The 17,336-nt window shown below is 47.3% G+C and overlaps 1 protein-coding gene across 7 annotated transcripts in view; it reads left to right on the top strand.

Moving 5' to 3' along the window:
- Positions 1-17,336, top strand: part of HKDC1 (hexokinase domain containing 1) — a 52,014-nt gene that overhangs the window by 17,519 nt on the left and 17,159 nt on the right. For 6 of the 7 annotated variants that reach the window (XM_060285948.1, XM_060285949.1, XM_030862443.2 and 3 more), the window contains 7 exons: positions 4,658-4,806; positions 4,909-5,028; positions 8,660-8,755; positions 9,861-9,963; positions 12,154-12,337; positions 15,025-15,180; positions 16,509-16,742. In XM_060285948.1, the coding sequence (XP_060141931.1) occupies positions 4,658-4,806; positions 4,909-5,028; positions 8,660-8,755; positions 9,861-9,963; positions 12,154-12,337; positions 15,025-15,180; positions 16,509-16,742 (1,042 nt within the window). The remainder of the gene's footprint in view (positions 1-4,657; positions 4,807-4,908; positions 5,029-8,659; positions 8,756-9,860; positions 9,964-12,153; positions 12,338-15,024; positions 15,181-16,508; positions 16,743-17,336) is intronic. The other variant, XM_060285950.1, reaches the window with a different exon arrangement.

Below are 17,336 nucleotides of genomic sequence, written 5' to 3'. Positions count from 1 at the left end.
CAGTGAGGACCATGGGGCTTCCTCAGTGTCAGGGCCCCAGTTCTGCAACCAAGCTCCAGCAGGGGCTTTGGGGCTCTTGAAGGAGCAGGGACCGTTGATCTGATTAGCGGGCTTTGGGCCCCTCTGGGCCAATGCCTGGCCCCAAGTAGCTTGGCTCTGCCGTTTGAGAACTGGGAACTGTGATGGGAAAGACCCGTTCCCTTGCTGGTGGCGGTTGTATGGTGGGCAGTGTACCACCATGGAGGAACACAGGCTGTGGAGAGAGACAGTCCTGCTTTGAAATCTCTGCTGAGTTCTGACACTGCTCTTTGAGAATGCTGCGGGGACTCTGTCTTTGATAGATAATCTGGGGCATTCCGAGGAAGTACCTGAATCATGAGGTGTGTGAGGGAGGGAGCCCCAGGTCAGAGTCCTCCTGGCTTTTGGTGATTTGGTTCCTCTTGTAGAGGTGTGTCCCCAGAAGCAAGGGAAAGTGGCCTTTGATGGTGTGAGGCTACTGGCCAGGTGTGCCTTCCCGACCCTGGCTGCTTCAGGAAGGTTTGGAAGTGAAACTGACCAAGTTTTAGAAATTGCGTCCTCCTCAGGCCAGGAGACACCACCTCCTTTCTTCACTGTCTCCTTAGAGCCTCTCATCACACAATAAATCTCACCAGTGATCCTGCTGCAGTGAGGTCCCTGGGCCCCGAGTCCCTGTGGAGCCAGGCGACCTTGTTAAGTCCCAGAACCACTGTACTCCTGTCCTCATTAGTAAAAGGGACGTGGCCAGTTTGTCCCACCAACTTGTAGGGTCGTTAGGATCAGATGAGGTCATGTGGAAGGAATGCTGTCAACTATTCAAAATGTCCCAAGTCCTACAGAGCTCCTGGGAGCTGGTGGTATGATTTCATAATTACATCCTAATCTCTTGGGGCCTCCATTTCAGAAATGTATTCAATTTCCAGAGAAATCCTTTTGAGTTTGCCTACTCTCTAGTTTCCCCTCTTTCATCTGAACCTCCCTGAGAGGGGGTAACCTGATTGAGCCTTAGTTACCTCGCAGCCTGTCAGTCAGGGAGCAGTAGTTGACTGTTCTTACGAGTGCCTTAAAAGCATGGTTATTGTTTGTGCCTTCTCTTCTACCAGTCACAAGGGAAGGGGGACAGGAAGTGCCCATCTTGTGATTTGAAGGTGACAGTGGTTCTTCAGGCCCCACCCCAGCTGCCTCTCTTCTTGGCCTGTGTCTCCAGGCAGCCTCCTAGGCCTCCTGGAGGGTGAGCCTTGCAAGTTGAGCCCAGGAGCCCCAGTGTTGTCAGCTGATGGGCCCAGGGGTCTGCATTAGGACAGGGGTCCCGCACTTGCCTGAACATAAGACTCACCTGGGACGATTCCTAAACATATGGCTTCTTGGACCTCTCCCCCTGGAGATGGTGAATCTCCAGGAATATACACGTTCAGTCCTCCTGCGCCTTTGGGAGATGCTGCGCTAGGGAGTGGGGAAGGAGCACAAGCCCTGGCAATGGCTTAGGAGAAGGAAACCCCTGGTGTCCACGGCTGCCTGGAGCCACTGAAAGATCACTGGAGTATCATCTACAGCTGGTGGATTCTCAAGGAAACCTCACCTTCTTGAAAGATCATTTCTTTTTTTTTAAATTAGTGTTCTTTTTATTTTTTAAAATTGCGACATAATTGACATATAACATTAGTTTCAGGTGTACAACATACTGATCAGTATTTGTATATATTACGAAAAGATTGCAACAGAAAGTCGAGTTACATCCATCAACACACACGGTTACAAATTTATTTTTCCTGTGATGAGAACTTTTAAGATCGCTCTTAGCAACTTTCCAATATGCAATACAGTATTATTAACTATGGTCACCAAGCTGTACATTACAGCCCCATGATGAGAAGTCATAATGATCTTAATACTCACCGTAAAGATCCTGACGGCCCCCCTGCTGCTGTTGCCCTCTTCTTCTAGGCAGGTCCTCCTTTCCCTGGGGTCCAATGAGTCCTTTCTCTGTGTCAGAGTTACAGAAGGGATCACACCATGTGGTTTTTATTAAAATCCTCCAATCTGGGCTTCCCTGGTGGCGCAGTGGTTGAGAATCTGCCTGCTAATGCAGGGGACACGGGTTCGAGCTCTGGTCTGGGAGGATCCCACATGCCGCGGAGCAACTAGGCCCGTGAACCACAACTACTGAGCCTGTGCGTCTGGAGCCTGTGCTCCGCAACAAGAGAGGCCGCGATAGTGAGGCGCCCGCGCACCGCGATGAAGAGTGGCCCCCGCTCGCCGCAACTAGAGAAAGCCCTCGCACAGAAACGAAGACCCAACACAGCAAAAATAAAATAAATAAATTAATAAACTCCTACCCCCAACATCTTCAAAAAAAATAATAATAATTATGGTTTTTTTAAAAAAAAAATCCTCCAATCTATCCTGGTTGTTGTCAGAGGCGTTTCCCCAAAATCTCAACCAGGTCTTGGTTAAAATCTTTCTTAAAGTCTTTCTGTGGCTCCCCCTCACCTTGATAAATCCCAGATTTCTTGGAGGTGGGGTGGCTTTTCCAAATCCTTCCTAATTTAACCCGAGACTGCCCGCCAGTCTCATTTCTGTCACACGTCCCTCCCGCTCAGAAGCGCAGACCTTTCCCACCCCAGGCAATCTCATTCCTTTGCTCCTGGCCTCCTCTCCCTGGACCCCTGCTCTCCTCCGTCTGGCTGGCTGACTCGCTCTCTTTCTTCATCACTCAGCTCTGTATCACCTCCTCTGGGGTGGTGACTCCTGCTCTGATTTAGTAGACACTGCTCCCTGTGCTTCCCACAATCAGAGCACGTGCCCTACTGTGTGGAAATGGTTTATTTACTTGCCTGTATTTCTGATGGGCTTCCCAGGGGGCCCACAGTCTTTCGTCTTTGCATCCCTAGCACCTGGCATGTCACTTGTCACAAAGTCAGTGCTCAGTAAATGTTCATACCTACATGGATCATGTGATCGACCCTCTTTCCTGTGCAACACCTGTGATAACACCTGTGAAAGCAGCTCTTGCTTGGTACATGATGAGTGCTAATAAAGTTGCACAGGATTAGGTCCTTGGAGTCCCTCCCTGAATAAATGGCTCCATCAGGTTCCTTTCAGGGCTGATCTAGGGAGATAAAGAGTCTTGCTTTCCAGAAATCTCCACAAAAGCAAAATATCCAGCTGGCTGGGTCTATAAATGAGGACTCTAAACCTTGTTCCACGGACCTGCAGCAGCAGCTTGTTCAGAAGTATAAAATCTCAGGCCCCACCTCCACTGAATCATAGTCTGCATGTTAACAAAATTCTTGGGCGACTTACATGCACATTAAAGTTTGAAGAGCGGTGCTCCACGCTATTGGGAGGGCTTGCCGCTAGTTCCTTGATTGCTAGGAACAGAGAAACCCAGTCAAGGCAGGTCAGGAAAGGAGGCTTGTAGTACAAGGACACATAAACCCAAAAGGGAGACACACAGGACCTTGTGGGAATCTGAGGGCAGGAACCGTGGTGCACTCAGGCTTCAAGGGAACTGGAACTTAGGAATTTTCCTCCACGGTTTCAGCCTACATACATGTGGCCGCCTTGGCTACCCAGCCTACCTCTGATGTTTGGGATGCTTCCACTTCAGTTTTTACCACCTACTAGCAATTTCCCTCTATGTTTTATTTCACATTTCACGAGGAGTGAATCTGAATGGCCAGCTGGTTCCTTAGATTCATGCAGCTGTGTTTAGGGTCACATGGTACCAAAGAAAGGCCACTTGGGTGACCAGATTTGTGGTCATGGAGTTTCACTTACACGTGCCTTGGCCACATGTCATGAAGCATGCCTGGTACATGCAGCCACTTTTCCAGCACAGATAATTCTATACAAAGACTTGTTGGTTCAAGGGTTTGCACACATGAGTTCCCATCCCATATCTGTGGCTGATGCTGAAGATACTGGCAGGGTCCTAGGCAGGAACTCTGGCTGGAATCTGAGTTGAAGTCATCAGGGTGGGCTGCCTCACCCCAACACATATGTCATTTCCACCTTTTTATTAATAGCATCTGTCTTATACTGGACTCAGTCAGGTTACATTTTCTCCTTTTGGGGTGGCTCTGGCCCAAAATATTAAGCAGCCTTGCTCCTTAAGGACCAGCATTTGGTTCTTGTCTCCTTTCCCTCCTGGAGTGTCTCCTCTCTGCCCATAAGACTGAGGCTCGTTTGGGGCTGCTTTCTCTTCCCTGCACTCCCCCTGCCTTTTCTGCCGTATGCCCGTTTTCCGGAGTATCAGCTCTCTCCTCCCTGTTGCCGGGGTTGGGGTGGGCTAGAATAAGCTCCACCGTCAAGGCCCATTTCTAACACCACCTGCGTGAAGGGAGTTCACATTTGCCCTCTCCAGATGAACGCGTTTATTCCCTACTGGATGGCCCAGTGGGCAGGGCTGAGGCTGCAGAGGCAGGCAGACTTGGGTCGCACCCCAGCTTTGCTCCTTGGAGGGCACAAATCACCGGCCACACTTCTGGAGTCTTGGCGCGTGGGCATAATGACACCTGGCTCGTGGGGTGGTTGTGAGACTTCGTGACATTTATTACAGTTCCAGCTTCGAACACAGAGCTTGCTATTTAGCAGACCCTCAATAAATGATAACTTTTTCGGCTTTGTTTTCTAATAGAAAACGGGGAGTTTCTTTCCCTGGATCTTGGAGGATCTAAGTTTCGAGTCTTGAAGGTGCAAGTCTCCGAAGAGGGGAAACGAAATGTCCAGATGGAGAGTCAGTTCTACCCAACACCCAACGAAATTATCCGAGGGAATGGCACAGAGGTAGCAGGGCAGGGGCTCTGTGAAGGTGGGGGAAGGCCTTGGCATCAAGTTCCTGGGTGACCGTGCCTTAGCCCCGTGTCCTGTGCTTTCTCTTCTCTGCAGCTGTTTGAATACATAGCTGACTGTCTGGCAGATTTCATGAAAACCAAAGAGCTGATGCAGAAGAAATTACCTCTTGGCCTAACCTTTTCTTTTCCCTGCAAACAGACTAAATTAGAAGAGGTAAGGCTGGTGCAAGGGAGGGAAGGAGCTGGATAGGATTTGGGTTTGGGGCTGGGGAATGGCACGTGCAGGGGTCAGGCTGGGAACAGGAGAGATCAGCAGGAGTTTTCTTGTTTGTTTTTTCTTTTTTTTTAAACAGTGAGGTGGAATTGTGAGGCAGGAAATATGCTAACATGGCCGCCTTGATTTTACACTTCCTAGGGGCACAGCACAGGGAACAAGATGGTTTTCACCACCAAGCTCAGTGGTTCTCACACCTTGGTTGCGTCGGAATCCCTGGAGGGTTTGTTAAACACAGATCGCTGGGCCCCATGCAGGAGTTTCTTAATCAGTGGGGCCTTAGATTTGTATTTCTAATAGGTTACCGGGTGATACGAATGCTGCTGGTCTGGCGACCACTCTCAGAAGCATTGGCACAGCTAACTAGAATAAGAGAGGGAAGACTTGGGGAGTCTCCCTCTGTAGTGAGCACTTAGGAGGAGGACTGAGGTGGGGTCACTGGAGTGACAGTGTTACTGGACAGACCCAGCACCTGGGATGTATAGTCTCAGCTGTGCCACTAGCCAGCTGGAGTCTCCGGTAATCCATCTCTGTGTGCCTCAGATTTTCAATTTGTAAACAGGGAGAAGGCAAAGCTGATCTTATGTGAATCTGTGACAATAAACAAGGGGCCATATAAAAGGACAATGAGCTTTCTGGGGCCAGGGGGTTATTGTCACAAGTCAGGTCTCCGCAGGCTACTCCTGCCTGGGGTGGTGGTCTGTGAGCTCCTGCTGCACAGACTGGTCATGACACCCAGCTCATAATCAATTCATGGACCATCTTGACTTGGGATGTGTTTGATATTGTTGGCTTGAGCCGCTTATTGATAATGGGATAGTGGAAAGGGAATGGGTTTTCATGTTCCACAGACCTGGCTTTGAATCCTGGCTCAGAACAAGTTGCGTCCCCTGGGCAAGTTACTTAACTTCTTGGGTCCCTAGTTTTCTTATCTGTAAAACAAGGATAATATCTACTTGCTGGGCTGAGGTGAAGCTTAGACGAAGCATCTGTAATGCGCTGAGCACTGTGCCTGGTGGATCAATGGTAGCTGCAAGGTTTTGACAATTGTCCCTATACAACTTGTCTCTTCATTCTTTTGTACCTTGTCCTCCAATTCCACAGATGTTTCTGGAGGGCAGGCACTATTTTATATTGTTCTTCCTCTCCATCCCCAGGGTCTCTAGCACAATGTCGTATATTTAATAGCTATTTGATAACTATCTGACAATTGAAAGGTGCAATCAATCATTTATTAGATTCCGTTGAATGGGAATTTGCCATCATCTGTCTATATGGGAGGTGGGCTGAGGTTTACTTTTTAATTATTTTCTTGAGAAAGAATTAGAAAAAAATAGTGTGAAGAAGGTTTCAGGGAATGTTAGAAGAGGCCAGGTGGAGCTTCGCTTGTGTTTGCAGACTGGAAGAGCAGAGTTCCCCCGAGTCAGTAGGGGAAGTGGGAGGAGTCAGGAATCAGGCCTCAATTCACCAAAGTTAAACACCTCTTATTTGAGCTTAGGAGCAGAGACCTCAGGAAGAAGGAAGATGATGATGATGATGGTGATGATGATAGACTGTATCTCAGATTTTGACACTGTGTCTTGCACTCTGATGAACGCTTTATGTGTATAACCTCATTTAAATCCCAAAGCAATCGTATGAGGGAGATATAATTATTTCCACTTTATATTTGAGAAAATGCAGTTCAGAGAGGTTAAGAGACTTACCCAAGGCCACACAGCCAAGAATGGCTCAGCCCAAGCTCACAAACTCCCTGACCACACTGACTTTCCAAAAAGACACAGGTCTAGAATGTTGTTTAAAATGCCAGCAGGTGCCTGAAAGCATTTTGACCCATTTTGTGTTGTATCCCAATGAGGGTTTTCAGAGGACATTTAAACGAGGCAAGGGTGGCTTGATTATATCGAGGAAGGGAAAAACTTTTTCTCTTCAAAGTCTAGTTGAATTACCTGCATTTTATAAAATTTCCTCCCAAGCTGCCTTTCAGTGAAGTCTAAAGTAGAAAAGCTTCAGCCACAATGAAATGCGTTAGTAATAATAACCGAGAGCGGGCGTAGCTGTTACCGTGATTCTGCTGCCGATGTAGATTTGTGACATGAAAATAAGGGCTTTGGAGAAGGTGGAGTCTGATCAGCCATGTAAGTGCAGAAGGAGGTGGGAAGGGGAAGACTTCTTATGAGGAAGTATGGCTAAGGGGGATTCTTTGTAAAACTAAAAAATGATTAAAGATCAGGGCATTGGAATTAAAGCAGGATGTGAGTTTGTTGTTGCTGTTGTTTTGTTTGTTTAAGTGAGGGAACGGAAAAGTCTTAGCCAAAGCGAAATTTCTTTGTGTGTGTGTTTCTGATGATAAAATGATAATACGTTTTCAAGGTAGGAAAAAGAAGAGAGAGGAAAGAGGGTAGGAATTGAAAAGTTTAAAGAAGAAAATAGAAATCTCCTCTAATCTCAACCTTCAGAGATACGCCCTACTAGAATTGTTGGGTTTTCCTTCCAGTCATATCTATATTAAATACTGGTGTTATACTGTATGTGTAATTTAAAAATATGTAGTTGTATGTATAGCTCTTTTTTCACTTAACAATACATCACATGCATTTATTCCCCACTCCCCCATATATACTCCCCCCAACAGGTCCCACATTGTCCCTAGCATCCTTTTTGGGGGGACACCACCCTATAATCTCTCACTCCTCTGTCTGGTGGGGCAGGGATGTTACCATAGCCCATGAGGGCAGAATTTAGAGCTACCACTAGGTAGCGCTGTGGTGCAGGGAAAAACCTGGTCCCTGGGAGGGTGTGTCAGAGACCTATGTTCCAGTTGGTCTCTGTCCTTCACTCGCTGTGACACCTGGAACAGCTTCCTTCCTCTCTAAAGCTTGGCTGCTTTATCCATAAACTGAGGGGGTGGGGATGGTCAGGGAGTCAGTAAGTTTGGGCTCAGCTCCTCTTGACTATGTGACCTTGGGCAAGTCTCTTAATCTCCAAGTTCTCTTCCAGTCTGAAAAATTCTGTGATTATTTGCTATGTTAGACATGAAACTCTCGAGAAACACCAGTTGTAAGCAGAAAATTGATAATGCAAATTGAGAACTATTTTTCTACGTTGAAATGAAGTCCCTGAGGGAGTCTTACAAGGTAACACGTCAGTTCTGCTTTGTGGACCTGGCAAACCAGGCATTCTGCACACATCATGCGTCTACCGTATGCTGGTACTTCTATCAGAGCAGTCGTGTGACAGAGGCAGGGAAGTGATGTTTCCATTTTACAGATGAGTAAACTGAGGCTCAGAGAGGTTAAATGACTGGGACAATGTCTTATGAATCTAAGTGTTCTGACTCTGCTGCTGTTGTTCTTTCTGCCCCTCTGTATTATGTTTTAAACTGCTCAGATGAGAGTAATAAACATGTCAAAATTATTAGAAAAGGCCTCTGGAGAAATGTTGAAAGGATTGGTGTGATTCAGCTTAAAGAAGAGAAGGCCACAGGGGGATACACTTTAAGCATGAAATTTCTGCAGTTTCAGAACTGAGTGCCTTCCTTATTTTGTCTGGATCTGAAATCTTCCCCCAGGGTGTCCTGCTTTCATGGACAAAGAAGTTTAAGGCGCGGGGAGTTCAGGGCACAGACGTAGTGAGCTCTCTGACCAATGCTATGAGAAAACACAAGGTAAGGAATCCACCTCCGCGTGGGGAGGTCTCCCAGTCCTAGCCCCTTTCTCTTGCGGGGGTGAGGGGAGGATGTGGGGGAGGGTTATCTCCTACATGCCTGCCCTCGAAGGAGAATCAGAGACGGATTTGATCTTAGGGAAGGTCTCACTGTAGCACAGATGCTGCCGATTTGGATAAACCCACCTGTGAGCCTTGGCATGTGGAGAGTGTTCCGATCACTGTTGAAGGGTGACCCGCGCTTCCCTGGGGCCTCCCCGGCTGTCCCTCGGGGGTCTTGGTTAGACCTGATGCTGTGTGTGATGTTCCAACCGCCACCTTTCCTCTCTGAGGCTTGAAAGGTCACTTTCTCTCCTGTCTGGCTCTTGATCCCACTTTCCACTCTCTACTCATTGAGTATTTCTGTTTGTTGAATACATTTTATGATCATTTAAAGAACTATAAAAATATAAAAGCAAGACGTGCTCCTTGCAGAGCTGAGAAGTACACAAATAAACCCAAATGATTTGCTACCGTGACAGCATGAGGAATATATTGATGTATACCCTTCCAGTCTTTTTTCTCTTTAAAGTTGCTCTCGTGTTCTTTTGTACCCTTTGTTTTTCTCTTATTGTTTTCATTTCACTTTAAAATGCTCCCCCAGACCTTGTGGAACCATGGTGTAATAACCCGCGGTGACTTGGTAGAACGGGAAGCCCATGGTGGTGCCCACGGAGGGGACTTGGCTGAGGCTGGTTCAAATGTCCCCATGGGCAAGGACTTCGGTGTTTTCTCCTGGAAACACTATTGCTCCTAGGATAAGCATGCTTTTCTCAGGGTCCCTGAAACATGGGCTGGAGTCCTGGTGATCGGTCCCTCGTATTTTCATGGCTCAGAGGCTTTCACCCGCAGAGCAGGAGCATGAGTTCCACTCTTCAGCTCCCAGCTGCTCTTTCTCTCCCCCGAAGCTTGACAAAGGCCTTATTCCTTACAGGCAGACCCAGAAGGCAGGATCTAGAGATTGTCTCAACCAGGCACCTTCACTGCTTTTGCTTCCTCTGTGGGGAAACATAAACGGATAACACCTCCCTCCCACCCACTGATGCCCTCTGGGACTTGTGTTCCAGCAGGACTTAGATGTGGACATCCTGACTTTGGTCAATGACACCGTGGGGACCATGATGACGTGCGCCTATGATGATCCCTACTGTGAAGTTGGTGTCATCATTGGTAACTCAATTTGACTTCCTTTGTGGAGGAGGGTGAAAGGGGTTGGTTTGGGGCTTAGTTTCGGGGAACTCTGAGTAAATGCTGTGGGAAGGTTATTGGCACTTTCTACTCAGAAGAAGCAACATAGGGAGATGGAAAATTAATATATGCATTCATTCAACAAGTGTTTACTGAGCGCCCGTTGTGTGCCGGGCCTCGTGCTCTGCATCAGATTCTCAGTGGTGAGAGTCCCAAAGGTTCCTGTACTCGTGAAGCTTTCAGCGCGGAGGTGGGTGAGAGACCGAAAAGGCCTAAACAAGTAACATAATTTCAGGTGGTGGTTAGTATGACAAGGAATATAAAGCAGGGTGATGTGACTGAGAGTGACTGTGGTGCGGTGGTCAGGCTGGGCCTTGCTGAGAGGTGACATTCGAGCAGGGACCTCAGTGATGAGGAAGAGGGAGCAAAGCAGAGCTGGTGAGGAAGAGAGTCCCTGTGGCCTCTGAGGTGGGAATGAGTCCGGGGTGCTCGAGAAACCCTAAAAGGCTGAATCAAAGCGAGTGAGGCTGAGGGTAGAAGGCCTTTCACGTGAGAGAGTGGACAGGACTGGGCAGGTGGCCTAGGAGCACAGTCACTGGAAGGTCTTTGGCTTTTACCCCAGGGGAGACAGGGCACGGGAGGACTTTGGGTGGCGGATGGATAAGTGGGGTGTGCATTTTTATTTATTTTTTAATTATAAATTTATTTATTTTTTGGCTGCGTTGGGCCTTCGTTGCTGCGTGTGGGCCTGGACCAGGGAGGCCGCAGCGCAGCGGGGGTGTCTGGTGGGTGGTCCCAACACCTGAGCTGGGAGGGGCTCTCCTGGAGGGGTCCATGAGAAGGCTGTGCAGGGGACAGTAAGGCCAAATGGACCGGGTTTATAGGCTGTTCTCAAACATCCCTGCAGCTTCCCTTTTCCTTTACCACTATTGGGGGAAGTTTTCTGAATTGCTTTTCCTTAATTTCCAACTCACTCTCCTCAGCCTGTCTTCCCCAAAGGGCAGGATCTCTACAGCGGAGGGGCTTGATCTGACTTCCTATTTCTGGAGCCCCACACCTCTGAGTGGGCCTGGCGCTTGTCTGTCATGGCATCTGCTACTGCCCACTGTGTGCATCTTAGTGACTGTGTCTGGTAACCTGCCAATTGGGTGCCATGCCTAAACAGTGTCTGTGCCTTTCTGAGAAAAGCTTTTTCCAAATATTCTATTACACTCTGATTCTCTACATCTCTTATTTCTCATGTTGGCTTTAAAATTCTGACACCAGAGTATCAGCCAGGGGAAGATACTTTTAAAAAATATATTTTTTTAAGAGAGCTTTATTGGGGAATTCCCTGGCAGTCAGTGGTTAAGACTCCATGTTCCCACTGCTGGGGACCTGGGTTCAATCCCTGGTCGGGGAACTAAGATCCCGTAAGCCACGCGATGTGGCCAAAAACAAAAGCTTTACTGAGGCATAAAATCCTCTCATTTAGTTGTATAATTCAGTGATTTTTAGTGAACTTATAGAGTTTTGCAACCATCACCACAATCCAATTAGCACATTTCCATTATCCCAATAGGTCCCAAACTTACTGGCTTCAGATTGTGCCCATCTGCAGCCACTCACCACTACTCAAGTGTCTGAAGTATTTCCTTGCAGTGAGTTTGTGTTTGAATAATGGCATGTTGCTTTCTTACGTGATAGCTAATCACTGTCAAAGATAAGGATGTAGCTTATGCTAGGAACAATTTGTGGCAGGCTATGAGTAAGGAATATTTTTAGTATCAAATAGAGAAGAAGCTAAGTAGCATAGGGAAAGGATTAAAAATATGACTGTGGGTTGGTGATTTTTTTTTTTAATATATTTACGAAGTTTGGTTAACTCATCCTCCTCTTAGTAAATATACTGTCAGCTTTCATACATATTCATCAGAGACTTCTTCACAATTGACTCCATTGATAACAGCAAACCATTAACACCCTGACAAGTGTAGGCTTGGCATGTCAGCTTTATTCCTCATGAACTCCCCAGCTGGCCAAAAGCTGCTTCCCTCAGCGAGAACCAGCCCCCGGAGTGGATCAAAAGCACTTTGTGATGCGTTCAGAGGACTCTTGGGCAGTTGAGAGTCCCCTCTGTCTTTGTCCAGCTGGGAGCCCTCACGTCTGTTTTCTCCCTGATCCCTCGTCCAGGCACCGGCACCAACGCGTGCTACATGGAGGACATGAGCAACATCGAGCTGGTGGAAGGCGACGAAGGGAGGATGTGCATCAACACCGAGTGGGGGGCCTTCGGGGACGACGGGGCCCTGGAGGACATCCGCACCGAGTTCGACCAGGAGCTGGACCTCGGCTCTCTGAACCCCGGGAAGCAGCTGTGAGTACCCTGCGCTGTAATCTGGGCATCGGCACCAGTAAATGTCCACTTACTCAGGTATGCTGTATACCTGGGAGGCTTCTTAGCTGGGACTCGTTATCCATCACAGGGAGTTTATGAATCAAGGCTTGTATTTCAGTTTCACTGGACAGATGAGGACAGTGAAAGCCAAGGAAATTGAGTGATTCGAATTCAGTCCAGAGGGAGGGGAGATACGGCTGTGAACTAGATGTCCTGCTTTCTTGGCGCATTTGGGTGAGTGGCCACAGAACAAACCAGTGCAGCCTGAGGAAGCACACACTCCTCATCTGTGTTTCCCTTCCGCCCCGCCCCCTCCTTCTCCGAGGCCTAATCATGCAGCACCTGGTGTGAGTCCGTCTCAGTCTCAGGTCTTGCCGAGCCTTTCTCTGCTCTCATCCCACACTCACCTGTGGTGTAAGTGTTCAGGGTCTGCCTCAGCTCTGCCTGTATGCTGAGCCCCCTGAAGGCGGCTACACCTGTGATTTTCCTTTCCTTTCTACACATAGGGTCTTACACATTATTGCAGTTCATTAAGTGTTTGTTTAAAAAGAAAGTGTTGAATGAAAAAACGCTTAAAATTTTAAAAAATAATTTCAGACTTACAAAAAAGTAGTGAAAATAGTATAAAATTCCCCTTCACTCAAATTCCCTAATAGTGACATTCTCTCTCTGTGTATATGTGTATACACAGACACATAAAATACACATATACATAAAATACACATATGTCTATATAAAATTATTTTTCTGAACATTTGAGACTAAAATCGCAAACATAATATCCCTTCACCCCTAAATACTTCAGAGTGTATTATCTGAAAAGAATTACATTCTCTTATATAATTAAAGTATAATTGTCAAAATTAGGAAATTAACACTTAATCAGTTCTAATCTCTCATTTACAGATCTTATTCAAAACTCACCTGCTGCCCCACTAAGGTCCTTTATAAAAAAAAAATTGTCCTGGTCCAGGTCCGGGATCACACATTACATGTTGCTGCGTGTCTCTTTAGCCTCCTTTAATCTTCTGTAATATCTATTTGGTTTTCATGATCTTCAAGCATGCAAGCCATTTATTTCACAGAATGTCCCTCAACTTGGATTTGTCTGACGTTTCCTCATGATTAGATTCAGGGGATGTATTTTTGGCAGGACTATCACACAAGTGGTGTGTGTCCTCCCCTGGGCATCGGATCTGGAAGCACATGTTGTTTGTTCCGTTACTGGGGATGCTAACTCAGATCACTTGGTTAAGGGGATATGAAAGAGGTTTCTGCACCATAAGGTTATTATTATTCCCTCTATAATGAATAAGTATCTGGCGAAGAGACACCTTGAGACTATGTAAATATCCTGTTTCTCATTAAACTTTCACTCTCTAGTTTTAGCATCTATTGATGAATTTCTAGATCCATCATTCCCTGTAGGTTATTAGTTGTTATTCTACTATAAGTAAGAGCTTTCCTATCTCCTCCATTTATCTACTTATACTAATATGGATTCTTTTTTAATTTAATGGGTTATAATTCCTTCCTATTATATTTCTTTTGATATTCAAATTCTTTTCAGATTTAGCCAGTGGAAACTCCTTCAAGCTAGTCCCTGTGTCCTTTTGACATGATTCCATCACTCTTTAAGTACTTCCTTATTTTCTGGCACAATAAGATGCTCTAGGCTCACCATGCACTTGCCCAGCCCCAGCCCTGAAATCAACCATTTTCCCCAGAAGCCCTGGTGAATAAATATTTTAAGTACCACCTAGAAACCACTCAACACTAGAAGTGCATACCTGGGGAGCAAATTTCTGCTTTGGATGCACCTGGTCCCCAGCACACACCCATTTCACTGGTGACACAGCAGCCACAGCCCAAGGAAGTGGTGCCCTTTTGGGGACTTTATCATCCTCATCCTATCCACTTCACTTAAAATAAATTCCACTCCCCCAAACCCAACCTGGATTTCTTTTGATTGTCTTGTTTCTGCAATGTTCTAAGACTTTATATGAAATAGATAAAGTTGATTAGGAAACAGGTTGCCCTTGATTTTGTATCTTATGTTTGCAGAATAAAAATTATATTTAATAGTTTACTTGGGAAACAATAAGTAATTGCTTGTTGTATGCAGACTGAGAGTCCAGGTGTAGGTAGCCTCGTGGGATATTTCATCCATATTATTGTAGAACCTCTCTGGAGCTATCCAAGCCCATCTTACAGACACAGCATGTTTCTCTCTTGGGCAGAAACATGGGTAGGAGTTGGAAACATTTGAAATTTGGATTTGTCGTGCTGTGGTTGGTGATCCTGGGAAAGTACCTGAAGTCTCTGAAGTTGAGATTCCTTATGCCTAATATGAGAATGGCACCCCCGTGGCCAAGGGTGATTTGAGATAAAGATTTTTGGAATCAAGCACTTTGTGATCAGGAAAGAATCTTCGGTCTCCTCTAGTTTAGTCCTTGCCTTTTACAGGTGAGAAGAATGTAGCTCAGAGAGGATGAGTGGGCTCCCAAGGGTACCCCAAGCTGGGACAGGGACTGAGGCCTCCTGACCTGTAAAGAGGCCCTTCCACTACTCGTGCTCCAAACCATGGGCTGTGGCTCATGGGCTTTGGGAAAGGATGCTGCATAACCAAAGGCATTGCTGCCACTGATCTGTTCACCAAATTGTAGGTTTGAGAAGATGATCAGCGGCCTGTACTTAGGTGAACTCGTCAGGCTCATCTTGCTGAAGATGGCCAAGGCAGGCCTCCTGTTTGGCGGCGAGAAATCCTCCGCTCTCCACATTAAGGGCAAGATTGAAACACGGCACGTGGCTGCCATGGAGAAGTAAGCTGCTGGCAGGGTCCTTTCCACCTTGACTCTGTGGAGGGTTAGGGTGGGCAACCAAGGAGTGGTGTGCTCGTGGTGGTGGTGCACAGAAGGAACCAGATCTTCCTTCTTCACAGGACAATTTCATACCTGGACACAGCTTCAGGTGGATTAGCAATGCCTGCCATGCCTCACATGTGGCTTCTTGTTGGTTTCAGCAGCCAGGGAGTCTGCTGTCGGAGGTCTGCACCCTCCTCATGTTTTGTTACCTTTTTCCTCACTGAAGTGGTGACGTAACTTTTTTTTTTTTTTTTTGGCGGTGTGCTGGCCTCTCACTGTTGTGGCCTCTCCCGTTGCGGAGCACAGGCTCCGGACGCGCAGGCCCAGCAGCCACGGCTCACGGGCCCAGCCGCTCCGCGGCATGTGGGATCTTCCCGGACCGGGGCACAAACCCGTGTCCCCTGCATCGGCAGGCGGACTCTTAACCACTGCGCCACCAGGGAAGCCCGGTGACATAACTCTTTTAGGGTCAAAGACCCCTTTGAGAATCTGATTTAAGTTCTGGACCCTTTACCCCCAAAATGCACATTTGCACGCCATTTTGCTTATAATATCAGGGCATCCTTGGACCCGTTAAAACCCAAGCATGGAATCCAAGTTAAGAATTCCTGCTGGAGCAATAACCTTCTCTACCTGGTGCTGTCAGGGACTGGCTTTGGCTTTGGCTTTGGTGATTGGGGGGGCTCACACAAAGGTGTGCAGTGGGGAGCTGACTGGTGGTGGTGGCTGGCCCCAGTCGACCCAGGATCCTGTTCCTCAGGCTTAGAAACCCTGGCATTACCCTGAGCTTTGCAATCAGCTTGGATTCTGAGTTCAGCAGGGTGACATCTGACTTCCAGAGTCTGTGTTTATGCAGAGCTTGGCAGAGACTGAGTTTCTGTCAAAGGCAGTATAGCACAGGATGCTTAAAGGGGTGGGCTCTGTAATCGAACTGCCTGAGTTCAAATCCTGCCCCTTGCACTTACCAGCTTTGTGCCTGTGGACAGGTTACCTACCCTGTCTGTGCCTCAGATCCCTCTTCTGTGCAGTAGGATAATGACAGTACTCCCCCCAGGATTGTTGTGAGGGCTGAGTTAACACATGTCAAGTCCTTAGACAAGCACCTGGCACATAGTGTGCAATAAATAGTGGCTGCCGTGATCACTGGTGAAATCGTCATTATTATCACATGACTATGTGCCAGCCTGTTTATTTTCACAGTCCTGGGAGGTGGGAATGCTGGCTCTCTGAGGGGGACTCCCACGGGATGGAGAAGTGTGATCCTCTCATTCCTATCCCCTGGCTAGGTATAAAGAAGGCCTGGCTAATACAAGAGAGATCCTCACGGATCTGGGCCTGGAGCCTTCGGAGGCCGACTGCGTCGCGGTCCAGCACGTCTGCACCATCGTTTCCTTCCGCTCAGCCAATCTCTGTGCAGCGGCCCTGGCAGCCATCCTAACACGCCTGCGGGAGAACAAGAAGCTGGTGCGGCTCCGGACCACGGTGGGCATGGATGGCACACTCTACAAGATCCACCCCCAGTGAGTGCTGGCCGCCGGCCCACACCCCCTGCAAACGAGTCCAGTCTGTCTGCTTGGAACCGAGTCCAGTTTTGTCTCTAAACTACGCTGCTTCTCTGGGTTGCTGGACCCAACTGCCTTCTGTGGTTCTGAGATTACAGGGGAAGGGGTGAATTCAGAGATTACATTCATCTAGCTGGCTGGGTTGCTTTAGGGGATCATTCTTAAAGGAATATTCTGCTAAAACCAATTGCCCGACTAGCAAAGCTGTGTATTTATCCATCTGTCTATCCATCTGTTCATCTATCTATCCATTATTATTATTATTAAATACTTGCTATGTGGTAGGATTGGAAAGTAAGATACACCCAGTTAAAAATGGGGAAAAATCAGGATGGCAGGGGTTGCCAAGTCCACATGAAAGATACCAGTAGGAAGACAGTATCGTTTGAGTCTACTTGGGGGGAAAACAATAACAGCAGTAAAAGACACTATTCAACTATTCATTCTTTCATCGCTTTTATCCTTTTGCCTTTATTCCTCAAAGTTTCATTAAGCACCTGCTACTTGTCAGGCTCTGTTGTAAGCTCGGTAACAGAGCAGTGAAGAAAACCC

This window comes from Globicephala melas, chromosome 16, assembly GCF_963455315.2.
Source record: "Globicephala melas chromosome 16, mGloMel1.2, whole genome shotgun sequence".
NCBI lineage: Eukaryota > Metazoa > Chordata > Mammalia > Artiodactyla > Delphinidae > Globicephala > Globicephala melas.
Note: the sequence above shows the minus strand (reverse complement) of the source record. Positions and strands in the feature narration are given on the sequence as shown.